General features: G+C 39.0%; 1 protein-coding gene across 1 annotated transcript in view; it reads right to left on the reverse strand.

Moving 5' to 3' along the window:
* Positions 1 to 26,254, reverse strand: part of LOC140167772 (kinase suppressor of Ras 2-like) — a gene marked incomplete in the record, with an annotated part of 102,907 nt that overhangs the window by 19,892 nt on the left and 56,761 nt on the right. The window contains 8 exon segments of the mRNA XM_072191064.1: positions 5,588 to 5,700; positions 6,755 to 6,850; positions 7,416 to 7,485; positions 8,070 to 8,200; positions 8,202 to 8,279; positions 11,612 to 12,020; positions 12,023 to 12,061; positions 12,751 to 12,898. Of these exon segments, the coding sequence (XP_072047165.1) occupies positions 5,588 to 5,700; positions 6,755 to 6,850; positions 7,416 to 7,485; positions 8,070 to 8,200; positions 8,202 to 8,279; positions 11,612 to 12,020; positions 12,023 to 12,061; positions 12,751 to 12,898 (1,084 nt within the window).

Genomic DNA, 26,254 nt, shown 5'->3' on the forward strand with positions numbered 1-26,254 from the left:
TATATGCCCTAAATTACTTGTTATTTAATGTTGGAAACCATAGAAATACTGCTACTTAAAAAAAATTGCCAATTTATGTTTACTAAGTGAAAGTTGTACATTTTAATTACTTTTACTTCTACTGAACAGCTAGCAATGTATACTAATTCAATGTGTTCCTGACTGTTCAATAGAAGCAAAAAGTAATCAAAATGTACAACTTTATCCTTTTTTAGAAGATCAGATTTTTTTGGAAAAATACAAAAAATCGAATTCGATTAAAATCGGAAGATTGGCATCTCTGCAGACAGGAAATGTTAAATGAAATGCTTGAGGGAAAATCTTCAAAAGTCACCAAATTGGGCTATCAAATCGCGAATTTGGCAACCCTATTTGAACTTCACCTCCCTTTCAATTTTGGATGGTCACTCTGTTACCCCAATTCTATGCTGGAAATTTTAATTGAATGAACGCAGCCTGAAATTTTTCGTGTTCACTGCGTGATGTCGCCAGCGTGTGTGACTATGCGTGAGTAACGCGAAGCGAATCCAACCATACCAACACATTTGTGATTGGTTAATATTGCATCAAGGTTGTGCGTTATGCGTTGTACTTTGAAATACACAATATACCATCGTGGTTGGATTCTAGTACAGCTGTTGAAAGCTCTGTTCTTTCAATTGAAATTCCCACTATAGTTGAATTATATTGTAAATTCAGGTGGAATTTGGTCATTATGATAAAATCTGCCACCCTTTTCCATTGAGTTTTTTTTTAGATGAATTTGTTGGCTCTAGAAAGTTATAGCCTTTGGTAGAATTCTGAAATCTTGTACAAGGGGGTGTGGTGAACATATGGAATAGCCCAATTAGCTACACAATGGTACAATTTGTTATTAACTCTTTGCACGGTCATCTCAAATCGAGGTTCTAATCGCAAAGTCTGTGTCGTTTGTTTATACGCCATTCATACGCATGTGCACACCATGCACAAACATTGACGTCTTGTGGAATTAACAATAAAGTGTGCTTAACAATAATGCACTTTTGCACATGCGTTTGCATGGAGAACCTCGGTTCGTAGGAAGATCGGAGAGTGGAGCATATGGAAAGAGTTGGAAGAGGGAGGAGAGGGAGGTGGAAGGTAGAGAAGGAAGGAGGGTGGGGAGGGAGGAGAGGGAAGGGGTAGGGAAAGAGGGCGGGTGGAAAGGGATGGGATGTGGAGAAGGAGGAGAGAATAATGGAAAGGAAGAGAGGAGTAAAAAAGGGAGAAATGGGACAGTGAAAAGGAGAGAAAGAGGTGAGAGTGAAGAATGCAAAAGAGAAAGAAGAAAAGGAAGGAGTGCAGAAATAGAGAGGGAAAGGGATGAAATAGTTATAGAAAGAGTAGGGTAGGAAAGAAGGAAGGAGCAATTTCTTAGGATGCAAGATGTGAAATAAACATCTCAAAAAAAACTAACCCCTTAAATAATGACCATTATTCAAAAACGGTTGGTTGTATTACAAATCTGTAAAATGTGTTGGAAGCAGAATTTATTTCTGCATATTTTGACACCTCATTTGCAGCAATTGACTAAATATTAGCGTCACAGCGCATATTTAAAACAACGTAACCCAAGATTTGAAAGTTGCAGTAACTTGTATTGATTTTGTATTCAATGTAATGGAAGGAAATCTGTGTAACGATATCTGAGTGTTTTTGTATTGTAAAAATGTGTATGTAAGTGCAACTTTCAAATCTGGACCTCACTGCATTAAATTGACGGTGTTTTATTGTTTTCTAAGCTATCGTATCAAATGAGGTGTCAAAATGCGCTTGAAATAAATTCTGCTTCCAACGCATTTTACAGATTTGTAATACAATCACCCGCTTTTTGAATAATGGTCATTATTTAAGGGGTCAGTTACTTTTTTGAGATGTTTACTTATTGGCAATGATATGCACATTAGGCAAAAAAAAGTTTGTCTCAAAGCTTGCACACGCATTTGTAAACTCAGTGAGATTTGGAAAAAAAGAAATGCAAAATTTTTTTTTATTTTAAATTTTTTTTTAATTTTTGCAGAAAAATTCGGCGAAAATGAGATTTTTTTCTCCAAATACCATGAAAAAAGTCGGGAATAAAACAACTCGTGAGCTTTGAGCTTTTTTTTTGCCTTATACTGTACCAACAGGATGTTTTGCCTTTCGGTAAATTTCACATATAAATTGAGACCCCCGCCTCTAAAAATCCCAACAAGTATAAGGGTCCATGCCCTTATTTGCTGGTGGGATTTTTTATGGGAGGGTACTTTTATTTTGTGCCTAAAATTCCAGTCATGTCAACAGAGCCCATATGTGCCATTATGGAAATCTTAACAGTATTATCATAGCTTACATCCAGCCCAAAAAAAAAAAAAAAAGCATCTAATGAATACCACAGGGGACCAATGAGGTTGAATCTTATAATTACAGGATTACAAACCGCCATGACATTAACAGCCATTTAACCCCTGAGCACTACCTGCCGATCTAACATTGCCTCTGATTGGTCAATTACATGATATCTTGACTTTAATCACCAATCAGAATGGATCTTTGCAAATAATTCACCCCAAATTTTTTGCATGGTGAAATTATTGAGAATGTTGCTGATTGGTCCAATTGATAATGAAAACTTATTTTTGGCCAATCGGCAGGTAGTTATCATGGGGTTAAAAGAAAAACAATTACTCAAACTCTTTATTTTGTCAATAATTTACATACCATGCATACTGCGTATCTACTCAGAGCCACAAAAGTAGCACCTTACTAAGCGGACTTTTTAAACAACAAAGTTTTTCCTCATATTATGTGAATACGCCCAAGAAAATTTACGGTGCAAAAATTGCATCAGTATTTTCAGTGGGTCATGTGCTTCTTTAGTTATGGTCAAAAGTGTCAAATTAATTTTGACCACAACCTCAAACTCATAACCTCATGAATATACATGATGCATGAGACTGAAATTATTTGTTTGCCTTAGCACAAATAAAATGCTCGGTTACAAATAAATTATGTAACAGTGGACCTGATATGGGAACTACTCATAATAATAACTTCTGCGTACACATATCCTAGTCTGTGTGAGAGACTGAGCTGCACATCAACATGGGCCAATAAAAAACTTTGTTTGTATTCTAGAAATGGAATGCATTAATCCAAGCATTCAGAAAATTCTACTTGAAATCCATACACCCCCTATCTACCTTCATTATTCCACACAGAGAGTGTGGATTTCAAATGGGGTTACATGAATGGATGACTCCATTTGAAATCTACACCTCCTGTGTAAGAGGTTATTAAGATCATGTCTTCCATAGGGGGGCGTATGGATTTCAACTGGAATAGCCCAAGGCAAGTGTGGCTATTCTTATATGTTCAAGCATTCCTCTAACGCTACCATGGTGACAAAACTGTAACTAAAATTAGAAACTAGATGGACATGCGTTCTCGGATGTCATGTTTTTAGGCGCATTGCGTCGACCGTGATGCCTCCACCAAAGGGAGCAATGTGGCACTCTTTTTACTAATTTGACCTCAGATGACCCCAAAAAGACCTTCCAAAAATATGGCTCTATATATTGACTGTTCCCACCAAGTTTCCTGCCCATACGACAGTTTGTACTAATTTGACCTCAGATGATCCGTGGATGACCTCTGATGACCCTGAAATGACCGTCCAAAAATTTGGCTTTAAATGTTGACTGTACCCACCAAATTTCATGCACATACAACAGTTTTACTAATTTGACCTCAGATGACCTCTGGATGACCCCAGATGACCCCAAAATTACCTTCCAAAAATTTGGCTCTAAATGTTGACTGTACCCACCAAGTGTAATGCCCATACCACAGTTATTACTAATTTGACCTCAGTTGACCCCAGATGACCCCAAAATGACCTTCAAAAAATTTGTCTCTAAATGTTGATCGTGCCCACCAAGTTTCATGCCCATACCACAGTTATTACTAATTTGACCTCAGATGACCCCTGGTGACCCCAGATGACCCCAAAATTACCTTCCAAAAATTTGGTTCTAAATGTTGAATGTACCTACCAAGTTTCATGCCCATACGACAGTTTTTACTAATTTGACCTCAGATGACCCCTGGATGACCTAATGTGACCTTGACCCACTAACCAATACAAACTTGTTCTGCATGGGGTCAAGATGCACCCACCCACCAAGTTTGAGGAATATGCAACCCCTAGTCTCTGACAAAAGAGGTAAATAAGGAAAATGGGCCCCCCTGTAGGACTACATGCAACAAAGTATAAAAAAGGCCCCCGATAAATAAATAATGAGGGTTTCCATAGTGTAGCTATGACCCAAGATTGGATGCATTAGGATTTAAACTGTTCATATGAGACCACATTTTAACCAAAAGTCTCAAAATAATGGTATTTTACAAGTTGACCTCAAATGACCTTTGACCTCAGTATATGACCTTATATCACCACCAATATATGAGGGTTCATAAAGTGCAGCTATGACTCAAGTTTGGTTGCAATAGGATTTGAACTGTTCATATGAGACTCAATTTACAAGTTTGCCTTGTTTGACCTCAAATGACCTTTGACCTCAGTATATGACCTTGAACCTCACCCAAAAAAAAGTATCCATAGTTTTGACCATGACCCACCTATCCTGAAAATCTGAAGTCAATCCGCCCCATCCATGCCCGAGATAGAGCATCCAGACGGAAGGAAGCACGGAAGGACGGAAGGACGGACAGTCCAAAAACAGTATGCCTCGCGGTGGAGGGGGAGGCATAAAAACAGACCCTCTGCACTGTCATCTCAAAATGAGGTTCTGTTTTATTACCACATACCCTTTGTAAAAGCATTGTGGAGAGTTTGCGTCAACGTGTCCAAGAAAAGAACACCACAACCTGCAATTTTGCGCATGCATTTGCACAACGAACCTCGTTTTGGTAGCAGACGACGGATCTGTGCAAAAGGCAAAAAAAAGAGGCCTGACTACAGACCTTTTCCCTACGTATCTCATCATGCGCTAATCAAGAAGGTGCCTAATTTGTTCATTCCATTTGAAATTCACACTTCCCCTGTGTAAGATATTCCCAAAAACCTTCCACAGGAGGAGTTTGGATTTTAAATGGAATAGCCCAAAGCTGGTTTTATACTGCATGCTGCCTAGCGGTGTGACACCTTATCATGCCGCTTTGCTTTTTTGCTGCAAGTGGTAGTCACCAAACAGTACACATCGCTGAGCCGGAGGGGCATGATAGTGAGAGCCAATTTTGCTGCTCAGTGCTCATTGGCTAAAAATCGTATCCTGTTCTCATACGTCAGAGCGCAACGCCCCAAGTTGACTGAGCGATACCCGCCATCTTGTTGCTAAGATCACCGCGTTGACGCTTGACTGAAGATGTGCGCCACGCGCTGAGACTTCCGCATAATCGGGGGCGTAATGTCTAATGCATGACATGCAGAACAGCAGTACCCACAAGATGGCGGATCCGTGGAAAAGGCTGATGGCCTCTATATGTACATACTTCACTTTTATGTATGAGAAAAGAATGCACCATTGCTACAGCTTTAAACAGAACAATAGTACTACTGACTTACCTCCAGATCTTTCATATTCATAGGCATCTTTGAAGATGTCCTCATACTGGCGTGGTAGTCCACATGATGGCAGCTTCTCAGCAAACGGTACACACTTGGCATGGCAAACATATCTACAATGATTACAACAATGAAGGGTAAAATATTGGTAACTGCAATTATTAAACAGTTACTGGTCACCTGACAGCATTTCTGATTGGTTGATAACTTGAACTGCTCATTTCAATTGCCAATTATGACTAGGCTTTAAACTATTTATGGTCAAACTTTGCACTGGACAATTTCCGTGCCCAGGAATTTTGAAAATCGCATGTTGAGAGACGGCTGTATTAATTTGTTTTTATGGACAATATGAGTTTGTTTCAATTAATGTTCTATCATATAATGCATAATGTTGTGATTGCCGGAGGCATCCTTTAAAGCCATTCAGCATCACTTTTTCATAACACATTTTAAGATGTAGTTCGACTAGTTCTTAAAATGCCCTGATTGGTCTTGAAGCCGCTCAGCATCACTTTTTTCATGACAATAGTCGTTTGAAGAGGTAGTTTAACTAGTTTCTTACAGTGCCCCAGATTGGTTAATTACATGATAACATCATCTGAGTAACTAGTTTCTTACAGTGCCCCTGATTGGTTAATTACATGATAAAATCATCTGAGTAACCAATCAAATTAGTTCTTATACTTACTTGCAATCCTTGCACTTGAAGCCATTCAGCTTCACTTTTTCATGACAATAGTTACACGTTTGAAGAGGTAGTTTAACTAGTTCTTAAAATGCCCCCGATTGGTTACTTATATGATATAATCATCTGAGTAACCAATCAAATTAGTTCTCAGTGTGGTACTTACTTGCTATCCTTGGAAGCCATTCAGCATCACTTTTTCATGACAAAAGTTACACGTTTGAAGAGGTAGTTTAACTAGTTTCTTAGAGTGCCTCTGATTGGTTACATACATGATAAAATCATCTGAGTAACCAATCAAATTAGTTCTTATACTTACTTGCAATCCTTGCACTTGAAAACGTTCAGCATCACTTTTTTCATGACAATAGTTACATATTTTAAAGAGGTAGTTTAACTAGTTTCTTACAGTGCCTCTGATTGGTTACATACATGATAAAATCATCTGAATAACCAATCAAATTAGTTCTTATACTTACTTGCAGTCCTTGCACTTGAAGCCATTCAGCATCACTTTTTCATGACAATAGTTACACGTTTGAAGAGGTAGTTTGACTAGTTTCTTCTTGATAAACCTGCAGAAAATACAAGGTTATATAAGACCAATTCAATTCTGAAATACAGTCATGTTAATAGTTCTAAATCAGTCAGAAACCGTGGTTATGGTCTTATTTGCGGCACCCTGTACAGACATTGTCTTTCTTATACTTTTTTTAGTTTTATGATGATATAAGTATAGGTTTCCGACAAACCTGAGATGAATTAATTACAATCATTTTTGTGTAAAACCATGTTTATTTGTCAAATTCTGAGCATGTAACACGTTTTGCCCCAGGGTCTCCCCGTCAGTCCGGCACTGTCAATACTGAACCCCGTCAGTCCGAAAACCTGTAAGGTTTAGGGTAAGGATCAGGGTTTTCAAACTAATGGGGGTTCGGACTGACAGGGTGTCCCCTTTCCCCCCGCCCCATTCATGATGCATGACCTACAAAGAGAAATATTGGGTTCACCATACACTCAACTATTTCAGGCAAGACATCCAACATAACATTAATGGTATATAACACTTCTTCCTCCATGGTTGGCAAACAAACATGGTGGTACATCGCGTCCTCCTTTTATAAGTTCCATGGTACTCACCTATGTTTGATTTTATGGACCATGTTATTCCGTGTCATATGTGGTGATCTTGGTGGTACAGCAAGGGTATCTGTGAAGAAACAAATCAATTAATTATTGCACTTGAAGAAGACTTTCAAAAGAATTTTCACCCCAAATGGGGAATGTATGATCCAAGCATGAATTACATAAATAGAGTTGCAAAATAATGTGCTTACAATGGCAGTAATAGCCTGGTTCCTAGACTCCTGCCCTCATTCATCAACTTTCTGGGTTGACGATTGAGAAACTTAGTAAAAAAGTGTTGGACGTTGGAATTCCATTGAGACTGCACAGTTGTGACGGCATTTGTTATTTTTAGAACTTTAGGGTCGAGATCTTGCCACAACAGTGCGATAGACGGACTCCAATAGGCAGTCATGCTATGGTGCACAACCAAAGTTGCGCAAGAATATTTTCCCCGAGTCGAGTCGAGTCGAGTCGAGTAGGATTCTAGTCTAATAGGTTTCGAAGACCATGGTATGTTTGAGAGTATTGTTTTTTATATCATAGAGCTGTCCTTTCCTCACCATTATGTGAACATTCATTCAAATTTATTTTTAAAAAAAAATAAAAATGGATTTTCATTTTCACCGATCTCCCATAGTGGCCAGGGTACCCTGGATTACTACTCACTTGCTCTATTGGAGGACGAAACCGCGTCAAGAACAGACGACACCGATGCAATTCTTCTCCCAGGTGATGTCTTCTGCGGTGAGGAATGACCACTACTGTGTCCAGTGTCCGAGTTATCCTCTGAGTACCGCCTGGCATAACCAAGTATGGCTTCGCCTACCACTGCCTGGCACGCTTCTTAGTGCTGCTTGAATTTTGCTACCTTTAAGTCTGAAATGAAATCACAAGCATTACACTATGGACCACAATGGCCTCATCCCAATGGCATAGTTCAATAACCTCAATTAAACAATCATAGTGCAAAATTTGACCTCAAGTTGCAGATTATCCGTTTTTGTACCCAAAATTTCAAAAGGTCATTCGATGAATGTACAAAATGTATTAAGGTTAAGGAACGATGTCCTGATAGATGAGCATGTTGTGGATCATAAATGATACCTTAACCCTAATCCCGGGCCCTAATCACAAAAAATCTTACAAAATCTTACAAGCAAAACTAGTGTGCATGTGCACGCATGCATCCCATGTCATGCCATGGTGTATTCACCCAAAGTCATATCCACATGGGTTCGTTGGCCATTTTATAAAAGAAAACAAATTACCCAACAAATATAAAACAGGAAAAATTGTACTTTTGCAGTACTATACCAAATTTGGTAAATTATTAATTTTGAACATTTAGTAAATATTTCATGTCATGCGTTCATATAGATGTCAAATTAAAGTCAATTTGGGCGTAACAATAATTTTCAATGGCTTTAAGACAAATTCCTTGAATTTCATGAAACCCAGAAATTAAAAATAGCATAACCATTCCATGACTTTACCATGACCTGCTGTTCAACTCTGTGATGGCCAACAAAGATACCTTACAGTTATAATTATCTGCTTAATGAAATAATGTAATAATGGGCCATTCCAGTTGAAATCCATACACCCCCTATGAAATACAGGACCTTAATCTCCCACACAGGGAGTGTGAATTTCAAATGGGGTTACCTGAATGGATGACTCCATTTGAAGTCTTCCATAGGGGGTGTGTGGATTTCAACTGGAATAACCCTTTTTGGAGCAGACGACATTGAATGGGTGTCCCACTTGAAATTCACACTCCCTGTGTAGGAGATTAAGGTCATGTCTTCCATAGGGGGTGTATGGATTTCAACTGGAATATCCCAATGCAGGATCCATATTCTCATTTCCAATGACAAAGTCCAATATCCCACATTCAATAATCATAGCTCAAAATTGACCTCAAGTTGCAGGTATGAGTTTAGTACCCAACATATTCAAAGGTCATTCAATGACTGTACAAACATAATGAGGTTTAAGAACTGTGCCTGGAACATGAGCATGAGACACTAGTGATTAACCTGAGGGAGACAGGGACATGGACATCATGTTTGTAGCATTCATAATGAGGTACAAAACTAACAATGAGGCACTCCACACACATGGCCAGATCTGCATCAATGTGTATCAATGTGCACTACTTTGATCGGCATCAAGTGTAGCAACTGACTACACAGCCACTGTGATCCGCGACTGGGAAATGATCGCGTATTGAGTGTGTTATGTGCATGGGCTAGAGATGTCATTGACACGCAATTTCTAATTCAACACTTCGTCTGGAAAAAACCCGACAATCGACACACGTCGAGATTTTTAAAATGCTGAAAAAAGTCGATAGATAAGCGTAAAATCATGCCGATATGAGTTACGATCGCCGACTTCTGGTGCAAATATACTTCCTGGCTTGTTCTACTTCCGGGTTCGGGTCAACTTCAGGAGGTAATTTTCGACTCTTCGATGTAAACATGATTGGACGGTAAGCTTATTCGGACAAAATAGCATGCAAATTACTTTTTTTTTGCCTTTTTGGTATCTGTCGTAAAGTGTAGAAAAAGGACTGTTTATTTTGACATGTCAAATTTAGGGTCATGTTGACGCTAATACGACACATACAACAATCGATAACACCTTTAGCATGGGCATTGTTGTCTACGTGCACAAGAGTAGCTCACATAGATCCACATCTCAGTAGTCTGCATTGATGTTGATCTTTCCCCCGCGGTGTGGAGTCACCCAAGGAGCTATACTGCATAAATTCTGCAGCTCCTTATGGAAGGCACCACTGCAATTAAAGTGTAAAATTGGCAGCATATGCTTTGCCACAGGGTCCATTGACAGTTTGATTTGTCTAATTAAGTCATCTCTGTGGAAGGTATAAGTAGAAACAGGGGGAGGAGCACTCACATGTAAAGGTTGTATGTGTATGTGCGGCGGTCAAGGGTACCATATTCAGGCTCTCCGGCAATTCAGAAGACCCACATTTTCAGTTCTTTCGGAACCCACACTTTCAGTTCTTTTGGAAATTTGTAATCAGAGATATAAATTTAAAAAAATGTAGATATTTATATAGCGCTTTATGCCGCAAAGAGCCTCAAAGCGATTTTTCATTTATTCAGCCATCATTAGAATATATTGGAACCACGTTTGCTGCCTACAAATGGTGTAGGGTTCATCAGTACAATGACTGTGACTACCCCTAACAGCTTCCCATTGCACCTGGGTTGGGTGTGAGGCAAGCGAGGCAAAGCGCCCCTTGCCCAAGGGCGCAACACAGCGGTGGGACAGGGACTCGAACCCATGCACGTCAAGCAAGCTCTAAGATTATGAGTCCAAGGTCGTAACCACAAAGACACTGTGTCCTCGCAGTGGTTCTCATATGGTTTGAATAGTCATAAGGGCCGAAGCGGAATAACTGAAACTTGCTAAGAGGTCTAAAAGCTCAATTTTTGATTGGTTAATTTGAGGCAATAAAACCAAATTAGTTTGATCTTTCAATCCACCATCGCTGCTTGGTCGATCGTTATTTATGAAATATCAAATTGTGATTAGATATGTATGTAATGATATTGACCAATACTAATTCACCAGTAATTATGATTAATTAGTTGATAGTTCATTAATTACAAGCATCGATGCAGCATCGACGGTTGATCCAAAGATGGCCCAAATTTGGTTCTGTGCCTCAGATGATTAAGAACTAGTAAACAATGTAACCAGTTTGGGCTATGGGTAATTTTATTTGCAATTTCAAAATTTGTGCACTGTTTTGGGATGATACTGTTCAATTGGTGACTTTGTCCAGGGTTTGTGAGAGCAGGTCTCAATTAATGGGCTATTCCAGTTGAAACCCATACACCCCCTGTAAAATACTTAACCTGAATGGCCCACACAGGGGGTGTAGATTTCAAATGGAATCATCCATTGAGGTAACTCTATTTGAAATTCACACTCCCTGTGTAGATCTCCTTGCACCCTCATTCGTCAACAGCGGAGCAGGCGACTACAAGCTTTCTCCAACTAATGCGATCTTGGGCAAGCGAAACAATTTTGTTTGGCTGCAGCATCCCTTCAGTATCTCCCAGGAGTCATCCATTAGGTAATACCATTTGAAGTCCACACTCCCTGTGTGGAAGATTAAGGCCAAGTCTTCCACAGGGGGTGTGTGAATTTCACCTGGAATGGCTACTTACTTGGATAAAGAACTGGAGCCACCGTCTAGATCTATCCTATGCAAGATGGCCGCTTCCGACGACCTACTTCTCCTGAGTTGTGACCCATCCGGCGGGATTTGTAAATTGACCAGCGCCCTCTTGTTGGGCGGTGGCGTCCCTCTTGGTTTGCGGTTTTTTGACGTCGGTGTCGGGGGTGGAGTTATCGTATAAAAATATGACGGATGAGGCTCATTTGCTGGTGGGGTCATTGGTGGTATATAAGAGTACGGTTCCGAGTCGGCCGAGCTTATTGACGACGACGTTGACGGCCGTTTCTGCTTGGGACTGCTGCTCTCTGAGGCACTGTTAGAAATTGTTGAGGCCGTTTCCTGGTTGTCTGCTTCCACTTCTTCGTCTTTGATGGCGCTGTCGTTGGATTCGCAGGGACTCGCAGTATATCACGCGACTCACGTTTGCCTTGATGCTGAGCTATAAACAAAATATGTAGGAAGTGTGAGAGAATAAGACTGAGTGTTCATAAAAGTGAAAGTGAATATTCTGAAGTAGAAATTAATTTTGAATAATTTTAAAATGAAGCATTTCGCAAACCACAAGATCCCCCACCAACCACCGCTGTAAAAGGGGTGAATGGGAGATATATGAGATCCATACTTGCTTAGATCAAGGTTTATAACAATTTCACCCTATTTGACCTTCAGAATTTGACCCATGACACATGACCCCTCCAAACTTAACGGCTGCCTATTTGAGATACAAGAATTGTTGTGCTTTACAGTATTTTGATTAAAAACAATGAGATACTAAAAAATATGACCCACCTAAAAATGAACCTTCTTTTATACATTTTAACATCTTCCCCTTTAAATGGACCTTTTGTCCATTTGGAAGTTACACCCCATACACCCCGTGCACGGGTGTGGTCTTACCATGTGATGTATGCAGAGGTAATATTTGAATGTTTTCCAGCCTTCTACGCCTTTTTATGGCATAATATCAAGAAGATGCCCAAAATGTGCCCAAAATAGTTTTTCCCCCTCTTACTCCTCCATTTAATTTATTCCTGTGAGGGGGAACAATCCCCCCACCCAGAGCCAGCTCCCCATAGCTATGCCACTGATCATATTATGTATTCAATAAAGTTGAGAGTTGATACTCACCTAGATAGGCCTTCTTCAGGTTCTTGAATGCATTCAACAAACTCTTGACTTCATTCTCGTTGCAGTTAGCGCCCACAGCCGTTACGCGCACCTCATGTTCTGGCATATCAAGCAGTCTGGACAACGAGCCAAACTTCTGCACCAACACCTAAACAATGAAAACAAACAAATCGTAAACAATGTTGAAAACATCAATTTCTTTATACAAATTGTATACCTTTTGAAGACCTAAATATACCTAACTTAAATACTGTATTTCCTCACATAGATGCCCCCTTCATTTAAACGTCCCCTTCAACCAATGAATTAATAAGTTCATAGTTCGTCATTTCAGCACGAGTTTTAAGCAAGCTAATGATTTTAACGAGATAAACGAGGTTTTTAAAATGACCTCTAATAAACGTCCCACTTTTGGAAAATGCATCCACCGGGTGACTATTTGAGGAAATAAAGTACCTTTTTTTATATGCCTGAAAACACTGTGGAATATAAAAAGTTCCCTCCAGGGAAATTCTGGCAATTGTTTTCTTTCATAAAGAAATATGCATACAAAACACAATGCCTCCAGTGGAAGCATAACAATTGTGGGTAATATTATTTTTTTTTGGTTTAAATTTGGCTCATCTTCCCAAGAAATGCAATTTTTTTTCTTGCCAAGACTTTTTAGGCCAAAAAAAAAAGGTTTGTCTCAAAGCTCGCGCACACATTTGTAAATTCATGACATTTGGAAAAAAAGAAATACAGATTTTTTTTTTTATTTCAAAAAAATTTTGTTTTAGTTTTTCCGATAAATTTGGCGAAAATCAGATTTTTTTCTCCAAATACCATGAAAAAGTCGGGGAAAAAAATCGTATTTCGCATTTATTTTCAAACCACTTGTGAGCTTTGAGACAAACCATTATTTTTTTTGGCCTTATCAGACAGATTCAAGTCAAGAGACTGTTGTACTATCTGGGAATGGCAAGGGGCTAGCTACCAGACAAACCCTTGCCAGGATGATTAAAGAGGATGAGTGCAGATCTTGGACCATGTTCTCAAGAAGTACTGCTGGAAATTGGACCCTGTTTGCAGTGGTGAAGGCAAGTACATCGACCGCAACACATGTCAGCTTTATCTTAACCATATGCCTTCTTCCAGGCAGTAATTTAGATATTGTTTTGCAATGTATCTCTAAACGTAATAATGAAAAGAATATATTTTCAGAAAGGAAATCATAAAATTTGATTTCACTTTTTACTTTACTGCCACAAGGAAGACATACAGAGATAGGAACGTACATCGTCAAAACTTAATTATAACGTTAGAGAATCAAGTCACATACATTGTGTAGAATAAAGAGGCTAATACCTCTCTTTTTAATAGCAAATCATAATTTTTTCTTTTTTTTAAAGGAAAATTGAAATTATGAAGATTAGACGAATGAACGAGCCATTTATTTCCGCCTATTAAAAGTTGCGTAGCTGTTGCTCTATGATATCTTTCAAATTGAAATAGGCAGCAGACATTGACTGGTTGCCATGACAACACAAAGATGCTTCTTAACATGAGCCAAGATGTCCAGACAGATGATTAGCACAAACACTACCTAGAAAAACTTTTTACTTTGCAAAAATCAATGCCATAACTAATTTCAACAGATCTACATGTAACCTCCTTTAACATTTAACATTTAAAGCAGAGACTGTCATCCTTTTCTTTGGACTGTAACCCAATTTCTTTATAGTTGGACTAGGCATGTGACTGAACTTGGTTGGTTATCTCTTGAAACAGATTCCTCAGGATCGTTCATAGTTCAATGAAGTAGAAAAGGTTCTTTTTTTTCAGATCCAGTTATTCTGGTACTTACTCAGAAATATTTCAATTCCTATCACAAATCTTGATCACTCTGTTGTGGTGTTTCTAGATGTTTGAGCAAAAAAATCACATGATTGGGTTGGAGGAGGCAAAGATCACTGACCAAGAAGCAGACAAAACAACACGCTGGCTAAGGAGGCAATCTGGATAAGAAGTAGGGGCATAACACCATGAACAAAGGCGAGGGGGCTTACAAACTAGACAAGATCTATGAACAACTCAACAATAAATGACAACCAGGAAGTTTGGAAATGTCATCAAGACCAAACAGTGTTGCCGTTTCATTAAACATCTAAAAACACCACAACAGAGTGATCAAGATTTCTGATAGGAATTGAAATATTTAGTAAGTATCAGAATAATTGGATCTCAAAAAAAGAACCTTTTCTACTTCATTGGTTGGTTATCTTAAATTGCATGCTGTCTCTCACCATAGACCCTAGCATATTTTATATATTTTGCTCTCACCTAATGTCCCTTATCGTCCATACCCCTATATCAATTTCATATTGAAGTGCCAGTGCCCCCCGTCACTTTAGGTCATTTGTACAGCTATGATCGTTGAATGAATGTTATGGAACTATAACATACAAATGATATCACTTTGGATCCTTGTGATTTGGGGTCATGACCCACCATGTTGAAAATCCTGATTTCAAGGAAGAAAACTGATAGGCAACTACATCCTGTTTCCCCTATCAACATGTTTTTAAATACGGGTCTCTCATAGCCAGGGACAGGCGATTTGCGCGGAACTTTCTTTCCGCGCAATTCCGCGCAATTTAGGTATACATGATTTGCACTGAAAAAAAAGTTCCGCGCAATTCCGCGCAATTTGCTATTTTTTTCCGCGCAAATCGCCTGTCCCTGCTCATAGCTTAAAAACTTCACCATTTTAGATTCAAAATGGCAAATTTTCATGCTTTTCACACACATTTGTTACTGGAAAGTTAATCTGGGTGCAAAAGATGCTCCATTCACTCTGCTTCATGGATTGCACACCACCCCACCCCACCCCCACGTCAAAATGAGTCATCATTAATCCCCCCTTTCCTCCCCTATGGTAATAAGATATCAATGCCACTGCTTGCTACGAGCTGAGCCATCCCCAGTGGCTGCACCAGGAATCTCAGGGGGGGGGGGCAAAATCAACAAATTTTGTGCAAAATTACCGCAAAAAGTGAATTTTTTGTAATTATGGGTTTTTACGGGGGGAACAGGGGAAAGAGTTCCAACTGGATTTGCCCCCCATGCCCCCCTCCATGGCACCGCCACTGGCCATCCCCATACTGTAACTATTCTGTCGGTCCGTGCCACGTCACTTCCGGTTGATGATGCGACTCAAATTTGAGTGAAAACAAGTCCTTGGTTCGATTTTTTCTTGATGATTTCTGTCATTGGTGTTGTGTATATTTCGATCACAAATAGTCAGTGGAATCAAACAAGTTTCTAAGTTTTCAGAGTGGAAGTTACTTACTTGATTTATATAATGACAAACCGACAATTAAAGTCCATGGTCGAGTGTTGTTTTTCCGAAATTGACGATCACCACTCCAGTCTGGAGTGACTAGTCTCCTTCACAGCCGGTTTCTGTCGTTCATTACAAACCGTGAGCCACGTGAAGCTTGGGCCCAAGACTAAAAGCTAGACCGACAGAATACTGATCTAAATATTCCAATTAAACTCCACACACCCCTATATAAGACATGACCTTAATCTTCCACACAGGGAGCGTGAATTTCAAATGTTGTTACCTGAATGGGTGACTCCATTTGAAATCTACACCCCCTGTGTGAGAGATTATGGTCATGTCTTTCATAGGGGTGTATGGATTTCAATTGGGATCGCCCAATAGTCCAATGCGAAACCCACCGGAATGGCAAACAATTGATACGGCAGCAATGTTAGCGGTACGTTGGCATTACATTACAACCTGTGTGCTGAGGCTAAAATGTTTTACACTTACAGAATGACAGTCACCGGTTCGAATCATGTTTGATACAATTATTGTTCCCTAGAAATCCATCCTGCGGAAATTATTTTGATTCAAACCACAGATATTAATGCACCTAGGGTATATTAAGGGATCCCAAATGAGCGTTTATTGGGTTTCGATAGTATTTTTTATGGGACATGACAGCACCTCAGACCTATCGAATTGCATTCTGAATACGAAGAATGTCTTTCTGATATCAAATAATTTTCATTTTTAAAATCACAATATAATACAAATTTTATGACAAATTATAAAAATTTGATATTTTTCAAATTTTGATATATAACAGTCCTCGAAGTAAATTATATAAATCTAATGATATATTCTTAAAGTGTATGTAGCAGGGAGGAAAAGCTGACGGTCAATTGAAAATTTTGACCTTTCATATTGAAGATATGGATTTTTTCCCAAAAAGACCTAATTTTTTTGGTGTTTTGGGAAAAAATCCATATCTTCAATACTGAAAAGGTCAAAATTTTCAATTGATCGTCGGCTTTTCATCCCACCTACATACACTTTAAGTATAAATCATCAGATTTATAAAGTTTACTTCAAGTACTGTTAAATATCAATAATATCAATTTTTAATGATTTGCCATAAAATTTGTATTAAATAGCGAATTTCAAAAAATCAAAATTATTTGATATCAGAATGACATTCTTCGTATTCAGAATGCAATTCGATATGTCTGATGTGCTCTAATGTCCCAAAATAAATACTGTCCAAACGTTCATACCCCAGCCCTTAATCACATAAGCTTTGGAACCGGAGGGTGGTTTTTAGCGGGGGCTCAGCCCCTCCCCCAATAATTTGGGTGTGGGAGCTTGAAAGTTGAATATCCTTCAACCTGCCAATAATTCCAGGAGAAATAAAAACTGTTATCAGATACCAGAAAAAACTGCTATTTTGACCTATTTTTTGCCAAAATTTCTGACTCCAAAATGGGAACCCCTCTCGGACACTCTGCTGAACAGGTCATCAACAATTTGGTTTTGTAAGCCCCCCCCCCCTCCATGTTGAAAATTTGCTGATGTCCATTCATCCCATTAAACAGCTGAGCATATTATGCCCATTGATCGGCCTAGCTCATAAAAGTGACATAATGTGTCGTTAAACTCACTAGTTTTACTCATCACTCTCATTACTGCCACGTTTCGTACGTGGAGTACGATTCATGCATGCCAGATGAAAGGAGACCGGAGTGTGCGTATTAATGTGTACTTGCTACATGTACCTCCCCAGGTCAGGCTCAGTGCACAAGAGCCCCCTAAGGGAGCACATTAAAATTCTAGCATCAGTTATTAAAGGGATATTCACTAATCTTGTCGGGAGGGGGAGGGGTGGGGGTGGTCAATTAAAATTTTAGAATGTCCTTACTTTTAACCATCATTGTGGTAGGCACACTACAAATCCAATTGCATTCTTTGCAGCATAAATCACATTTTTGGCTCCAAATGCATTTTTTGATATTTGTGAAAAAAATCTAAAATCAAGTGCTAGAGCTAAGAGCCAAGTATTATTGATAATAGACCTGGTTCTTGTTCCCATGCACATGGCTACAGCCAGTGGTGGCATTGAGGGGGCAAAATGAATTTCAGGGGGGGGGGGGCAAAATCAACAAATTTTGTGCAAAAAGTGAAAATTTTCGTAATTTTGGGTTTTTACTGGGGGCAACAGGGGGGCCAAGAGTTCTGACTGGGGGGCATTTCTCCCCCTGGCTACAACACGAGGTGAAGATTTTGTATGGAGTCACACATTCAGGTTACGCCATTTTTGTTATCGGCAATACGCTTATCAAATTTACTGGGCCATGTCTAAAGGGTAGATCAAGGCACTACGGACCACAACGGCCTCATCCTAATGGCATAGTCCAATAACCTCAATTAAACAATCATAGTGCAAAATTTGACCTCAAGCATGGTCTTAGCTAGCCACCCGCCTGGCCGTCATTTCAGGCGGGAGTTTGCTCCTGGGACGGGCAAAATTAATGCCTTTGACAGATGGTATATTATAAATTTTATGTTTTGAGAAGCTAATTGACCTTTTAAGTAGACCAAATTTGTAGGAGAAGGCCATATCAGCACATTTTTGAACCCCCAATGGGCTAACAGGCAATTTTATTCAAATGATGGGCAACTCTCAATTTCTAGCTAAGACCCTGACCTCAAGTTGCACAATATGAGTTTTTGTACCCAAATTTTCAAAGGTCATTCAATGAATGTATAAATGCATTGGGATTAAAGAACTGTGCACTATTAGATGAGAATGTTTTGGATCCTAGTGAGGGTTGCTGGATAACTTGAAAGGAGTAAAATGCTCCTGTGAATTCAACGCAAGCATACATCCAGAATAGAAAGCACCCAGAGAAGCATTTGGGCTATTTCGGTTGAAATCATACATCCCCTATGGAAGACATGACCTTAATCTTCCACGCAGGTAGTGTAAATTTAAAATGGGGTTACCTGAATGGGGGACTCCATTTGAATCTATACCCCCTATGTGGGAGAATAAGCGTATGTCTTCCATAGGGGCTGTATGGATTTCAACTGGAATATAACCCATATGGAAAAACAGCACTAGCTCCCAAAAGATACTGTCAGCCTGCTACGCTTTTTGCCCAAGTCATTTTTTGTAATTTTGGGAACAAAGTACAAAATATGATTCAAGCATGCATTTAAACATATTTATTCACCAATCTTTGCACAAGAACAAATGATAATGATACAATCATACAAATGAAAGGAAATAATCCAAAATAATTAGGGTGATTCCTATTTAAGTAACCAAGGTAACTGATGCATGCTTGAACTACATTTTGTTCTTTGTTCTCAAAATTACAAAAAATGACTTAAGCAATTAGCGTATCAGGCTGGCGATATACTGTAGGGCAGGTCAGGAAGTTTCATGATCCCCCCCCCAAAAAAAAAACATACACAAAAGTCATACTTTCTCATAAAAATTTTGCTTGCACAAATTTGACAACAAAATTGCAACTTTTTTTTTTGGGGGGGGGGGGCCGAGGGGAGTAATCCCTCAGAATCTGTAAATCTGTAAAAATTGGGGTCAAAATATGCACATACACAAGCCTGCATACAAGTGGTTATGAACAAGCAGCCACACTAGCTATTCAACCAGCCAGCCACGCAGTTAGCAACATAATATACCTGGCTGTGTCACGCATAAATCCAGGGACGTCTCTATGCCTGCCTAGCACAGGTATGACGCACAACATCGCTTCCCAGCATGCATCACTCCAGTGTTTCTAAAAACAAGTGCATAACACATACACATGTAATTTTGACAAATTAATGCTTGCTTCTGCCATAATGTATGATCTATTCCACAGGCAGAAGGGGCGCCAGGAATTTTTTTCAGGGGGCATCGAGGGGGCAAAGGGAATTTGAGAGGGGCAAAATCACCAAATTTTGGGCAAAATATGAACATTTTCATAATTTTGGGTTTTTACTGGGGAAACAAGAGTTCTGTCTGGGGGGGCATTTGCCCCCTCATGGCGCCGCCACTGTCCACAGGACGCCCTCAATTCTTCTTGAATTGCTGCTTTTTGCATGATTGTAATGCTCAATGGTGTACTAAAATACCATGTGAAAGACTAAGCCTGAAGAGCTTTATTACAGTAAAATATAAAGAGTGTTTATAATAAACTCGGGATCCCGGTTTTATTCACAGTGTTTCTGTTTCTGTTTCTGTAAATTCCCTTGGGAAACTCAGTATAACAGACAAAGCTGCATCTACACTAAGTTGCTTAGACCAGTTACATTTTTGATGAGAAACGTTTTACGTCTAGGTTAATCAGTCATGCAGGCTGACCATCAGAATGATTTTTACTCTTGGACCTATCAATTGATTGAAGTGAATGCAGCGACAGAATGCAACAACCTTGTGATCACGAGTCCGGTGCTCTATCCACTACACCACAAGACCCAAGTGTTCTCTGTTCAAAATATTAGTGATGGGTGAAATTTCTTGTGCATATGTGGATCATACAGTTACACCTCTGATGGGAGACATGACCTTAATCTCCCATACAAAGGGTGTAAATTCAAATAGTCAGCCTTTCAGGTAGCCCCATTTGAAATTCAAATGGCGCTACCTGAATGGGTGACTATTTGCTGTCGGTACATTAAGGGCGTTAGTGAAAAAAATATGCAGGTTGAATAAAAGAAAGAGTACATGTAGCTCAAAAACTTTGATGTGACCTTTCCATTTTTGGCTGTTGATGTTGCCATATTGAATGATGTTGATATATAAACGTAAAAGCGTGTTTAAACATTTTGGTCTGCGCATACTCCCCACTTATTCTTGAGCTTACTGGGAAAAAAAATTGGGTCAATAATTCACAACTTCCGTCGGCATAAAATATTTCCGTCGGTACATTTATAAGTTGCCCCCCCCCCTGGTTCCGAAAAACCTGACTATGCCACTGCTAAATATAACAAGGTTACCAATGTGATTTGGTACGATTACAGCAATGCATCATGGGTAAGGATGATTTAATCCTGTCAGTATGACGGTAGTAGTTTTTATGTACTATAGTGGCGTTACTACGTCCTAGACTACGCCAGTCAGTCAGTCAGTCATTCAGTCAGCGTTTATAAACCATTGCCCATTCTTAAGTGATATCATCGTCTTTATTCAAAGAATTTGTGTGACGATGATACCCAAGTCGGCATGTTTACTTGCGTTTATTTATGCGTACCAGCGACTTGTCAATATTACCAACTCGGCAAGCTAATTATAAATAAGCTCCTCTATATATAAGCTTTTTATGTTGTATAAACTATCACCGATGAGGGCAAAAATAGACTTACCCAGAATAAGGATATTCCGGTTGAAATCCATACACCCTCTGTGAAAAACATAACCTTAATCGTCCACAAAGGGAGTATGAATTTCAAATGGGACTACCTGAATGGGGTGACTCCATTTGAAATCTACACCCCCTTTGTGGGAGATTAAGGTCATGTCTCCCATAGGGGGTGTATGGATTCTAACTGGAACAGCCCACTGGCTATGACGTCAATGTGAGTGTATTTTTACCTCGTTCTTAGCTGCATTTAGAACATGAAAAGTCGCTGACTCCATTTTTTTATATTTTCCATCAATTTGCAAAAACTAAAATAGGAATTGGTATTGATTTATTAATTACCTCTATAAGCTTAGAGACCAATATGTGTTGTTCTGATGTCATTGTATATATTTATATACCACCATTTTGTATGCTATACTTGAATACTGATCAATTTATTAATCATTTTTAAGACAAAAGACCACTCGATGTGAGGAAATTAATTTTTATATGAAGCTGTAATTGGCATATTATCAATTTACTAATCATTTTTAAAGAAAACAGACCACTAGTATTTTGTTTTAATGTGAGGAAATGTATTTTTATGTCATTATTTGCCAGCTCTATACGCTGGCGAAGTTACGTAATATCGGATTAACTACCATAGCAATAGGTGAAAACAATTATTGAATATACCGCGCTGCACTGGTACGTTCATGCGGTGCCTCTGCATTGAACAATATCATGCTGATCACTTGCACCTGTAAGATTAATGTCTTTGAAAAGACCGGTATTGTATTCAATCTATGATTGCAGACATACACAGGTGATGCATGTAACCTGCTTGTAGTGCAGCACGATATATTCCAAATTGTTTTCACCTTTTGGTATGGTAATTAATCCGATTGATCACTTCCACAGCGTATACGTATTTAGCATGTTTATGATACATATTTCTTGACTTGTTTCTTTCGACAACTCACTTAGAAGCAGTCAAGTTAGCTCAATCGTTAAGGCGTTTGACTCAATCGTTAAGGCGTTCGACTATGGTGCAAGAGGTTGCAGGTTCGAACCCTGACGGTGCCTAGTACGCTCTCGTGGAAAAATTGAGTTAGGTTGAAATTCCCCTGGACAAAGAACTTACTGCTAATTGTTGTGTTGTAACCCGTACAAAAATCGGGGAGCTGATCCTGGTTGCGAAGGTTATTTGTGGAATGTCTAGGGTGTGTGCTCTTGAAGCAGCAAAGTCCCTGATTTGCCAATATGCATCATATTTGATCATTTTGCTTCACAATGCCTTTTTTTCGCACAGAAAAAGTGTGCATTTATATCAAAGATGCTGGATTCTATCTAATTTCAGAATATTGTCACCACTCCCACCCTCCCCCATGTCAAAAAGAAATTTATGCCACTGCACACCACCCTCTCGGCCTGCCAAAAAATCTTTCCCCCACCCCCTTGCACATGCCAATTTTTTGGATCCCAATTTGCAAACCTTAAATGGTTCTTATACATATTGCGAGCGCAGCGAGCAGGAAAATTTGCATATTTAAGCGTTTCCATAAGGTTTTCCTAAGCTTGTTTACAGCGTTTTATTTAAAAGGCGCCCCAAGAATGTGTGCCAAAAATCGCTTGCCCCCCCTCTTAGCTTGCCAAAAATTGCTTGCCCCCCCTTAAGGCTTGCCAAAAATTTCTTGCCCCCCCCCCCCAATTTTACCCTCCTCCCAGGGCTCATAATTATTGCACAACCCCTAATGAATTGCTTTTATGTCATATTATTATATTAGGCCTATATTTTTACAATCACTTTGCTAACTGTAATAGCACATCAATATGCTACAACGTGTTGCTTTGATGTCATCATAAGTGTATTTTAATGCGTCATCATTTTAAAAGCTGTAATTGGTACATTTTTTTATCAACATATTCATCATTTCTCGATTCTTAGGAAAACAAACCACTGGGTACTGTAAAACCACTTAATTTCACTGGGGATTTAATTTCGCTAGATGTACAGGGGAAAGAAGAATTACGCATCGCACACTAGCACATTTAAACATGAATTTTCAAATGGAAACATAACATGAATAGGCAGATATACCAGAAAAAAACTCCGGACATACCTGCCTAATGTGGGGACTTGAACCACAGACCTATTTCCTGTATATTGCTCTAACCACTGAAGCTACACAGACTGTCCCTGATAAACAGGACTCAAGTCTGGTACTTATGGATATGAGCAGTCCAGGTGAACATGTACAAACAACACATTGCACACCAGTTTGTATCAATTAATGATGCTTACCCTGGCCTAATATAATCATACAAACAGAGGAAGAGGCTTACGCATCATACACTGGAACATGGAAACATTCAAACATTACAACTAGCGCACAAGATCAAATTAATGAGGCTTAATCGTTATTCTTAATATATCAATATACAGGGGAAAGAAGAATTGCGCATCGCACACTAGCACATTTAAACATGAATTTTCAGACAGGTATGTCCGGAGTTTTTTCTCTGGTATATCTGCCTATTCATGTTATATTTCCATTTGAAAATTCATGTTTAAATGTGCTAGTGTGCGATGCGTAATTCTTCTTTCCCCTGTATATTGATATATGTGACTCCTCGCCACAACTGAGCCCGGATGTCGCCAATCATCATTTTTGAGATATTCAACCAAAATATTCTGCTTGAAATTAGCTTTAAAATGATGTATATCATGTCTATAGTACTTGACATTTAAGTAGTGAAAAATCAATAAAACAGTCAATAAATCCTTTCTTTCCTATTGTTTATTGTTAAGTTCGATGGAGCATATCTCAATAGTGGCACTGGCGACATCCGGGCTCAGTTGTGGCGAGGAGTCACATATTAAGAATAACGATTAAGCATCATTAATTTGATCTTGTGCGCTAGTTGTAATGTTCGAAATGTGTAAAGCTTTATCTTTTAAGCTTACATGTTCCAGTGTATGATGCGTAAGCCTCTTCCTCTGTTCGCTAGATGCCTTAATTCGTGAATACCTGCATTCCTGGATTAGCAAAATTACATACCCATGAAAATCAGGTGGTCACTAGGAATTAGTGAAATAAAATTCTAGCGAAAATAAGTAGCTTGTCATACAGAGTCTATGGCCTTATGCCCTATATTGTTTTAAAATCAATATTGGAGTTCCATGTTTTAAGAATCGGATAGCAACGTTTGCACATTATTTTTTGTGGGACCCGAGAGCTCATTAGGCATATCGAATTGCATTTTGAATATTCATGAGGAATGTCCTTCTGATATCAAATAAGTTTGATTTTTTTTAAACTGGCGATACAAAACACATTTTATGGCAAATTATTAAAAACAATTTTTTTTTTAATTTCTCATATTTAACAGTCGTTGAAGTATAATTATAAGTATATGTAGCTGGGAGGAAGAGCCGATGATTATTTTAAAATTTTGACCTTTCGTATTGAAGATACACATTAAAAAATGTAGGTCTTTTCGGAAAAAAATGTATATCTTTTTACGAAAAAGTCTAAATTTTCAAATGATTGTCGCCTTTTCCTCCCAACTACATAAAAGTATACAAATTCAAAGTATAGACCTCTGTGAAAGGCAACCATTACTAATAGTTTCACGGCATACCCTCACTTGCGAATTTTACGATCATTGGGTATACCGATCATCAGACGCATAATTTGTCATGGATCACACTTCAATCACCCTGTAATGGGTTTGAGCACTTTTAATTCCAAAGTTAGTCACCTGAGAAATAATACTTGTTAATGTTATTAGATTTATATGAGTGAAAAGTTGTTACATGAAGAATTTTATATTTTACTTAGGCCTGTATCAATTATTTTTATAATAGTACAATACTGTGCAAAGATGGGTGTCCAACCCCATGTGAAACATTGTGTATTATTCATCATTTCTGGCACATTTGAAGAAGACGGACCAATTGGCATTATTTTTGTCAGCTGTCAGTGAGTCGACCCTTGAAACACCCTGATCTCAAGTTTACATGCTCATCCCTCTGGTCAAAGCTCAAATAACTCCAATTCGGTTATACAGCCACAAAATGATCTTTCAATATACCGGGTACAAAAACTCATCCCCCACACAAAGGGGTCATATGTTGTGCTATGAGTCTTGAATGGAGGTCAAAGAACTGAGTCATTTGATTTGATATCATTAGGCTTGGTGTATGTCATCGTTTTGTAAGCTGATAATTGTTACATTAATACAGGGTCATCAATTATCACATAGGATTTACAGCCTATAGACATGTTCAGAGGAGCTTGACCCTGCAGGGTATAAACCTCCAAATGCGGACACTCGGCCACACCCCTGAGCCTCAGGTGGAGGGGGGGGGGGTACTCAAGTTTGGTTTGGGTAGGGGTGTTTTGTGCCACTGAGAATTTAGAAGTGGACTCATCAATATACCAATTTTTCAAAAAATTTGAACCCTCTTAACAATTTTCGGCCTAATTAATTCCCTGGCCCGGGGTTCCCTGGGAATAAGTGACTGCTTGGTACTCAGGGCCGGATTTACCATTGGGCCAGATGGGCCCCCAAAAAGGTCAATCCGGCCCTGTTAGTACTTCAACTAAACCCTCCTAAATATCTTGGGGGTTTGAGGTGCGTCAAACCTCCAAGTTTTCCTTGAAGCATCTTAACTTCTAACACAGCACCTAGTCTAAACCTCTGAGTTTGTGCCTCTGTGTGGACATGACTCATGGTGCATTGATGACATGAATTGTGATGTCATACATATGTACATGTAGGCCTACATTTGTACATAGATGATCTGAGTATCTTAAAAGAGGTATGCCATCGGGTATGC

This window comes from Amphiura filiformis, chromosome 13 (genome assembly GCF_039555335.1).
Source record: "Amphiura filiformis chromosome 13, Afil_fr2py, whole genome shotgun sequence".
Classification (NCBI taxonomy): domain Eukaryota; kingdom Metazoa; phylum Echinodermata; class Ophiuroidea; order Amphilepidida; family Amphiuridae; genus Amphiura; species Amphiura filiformis.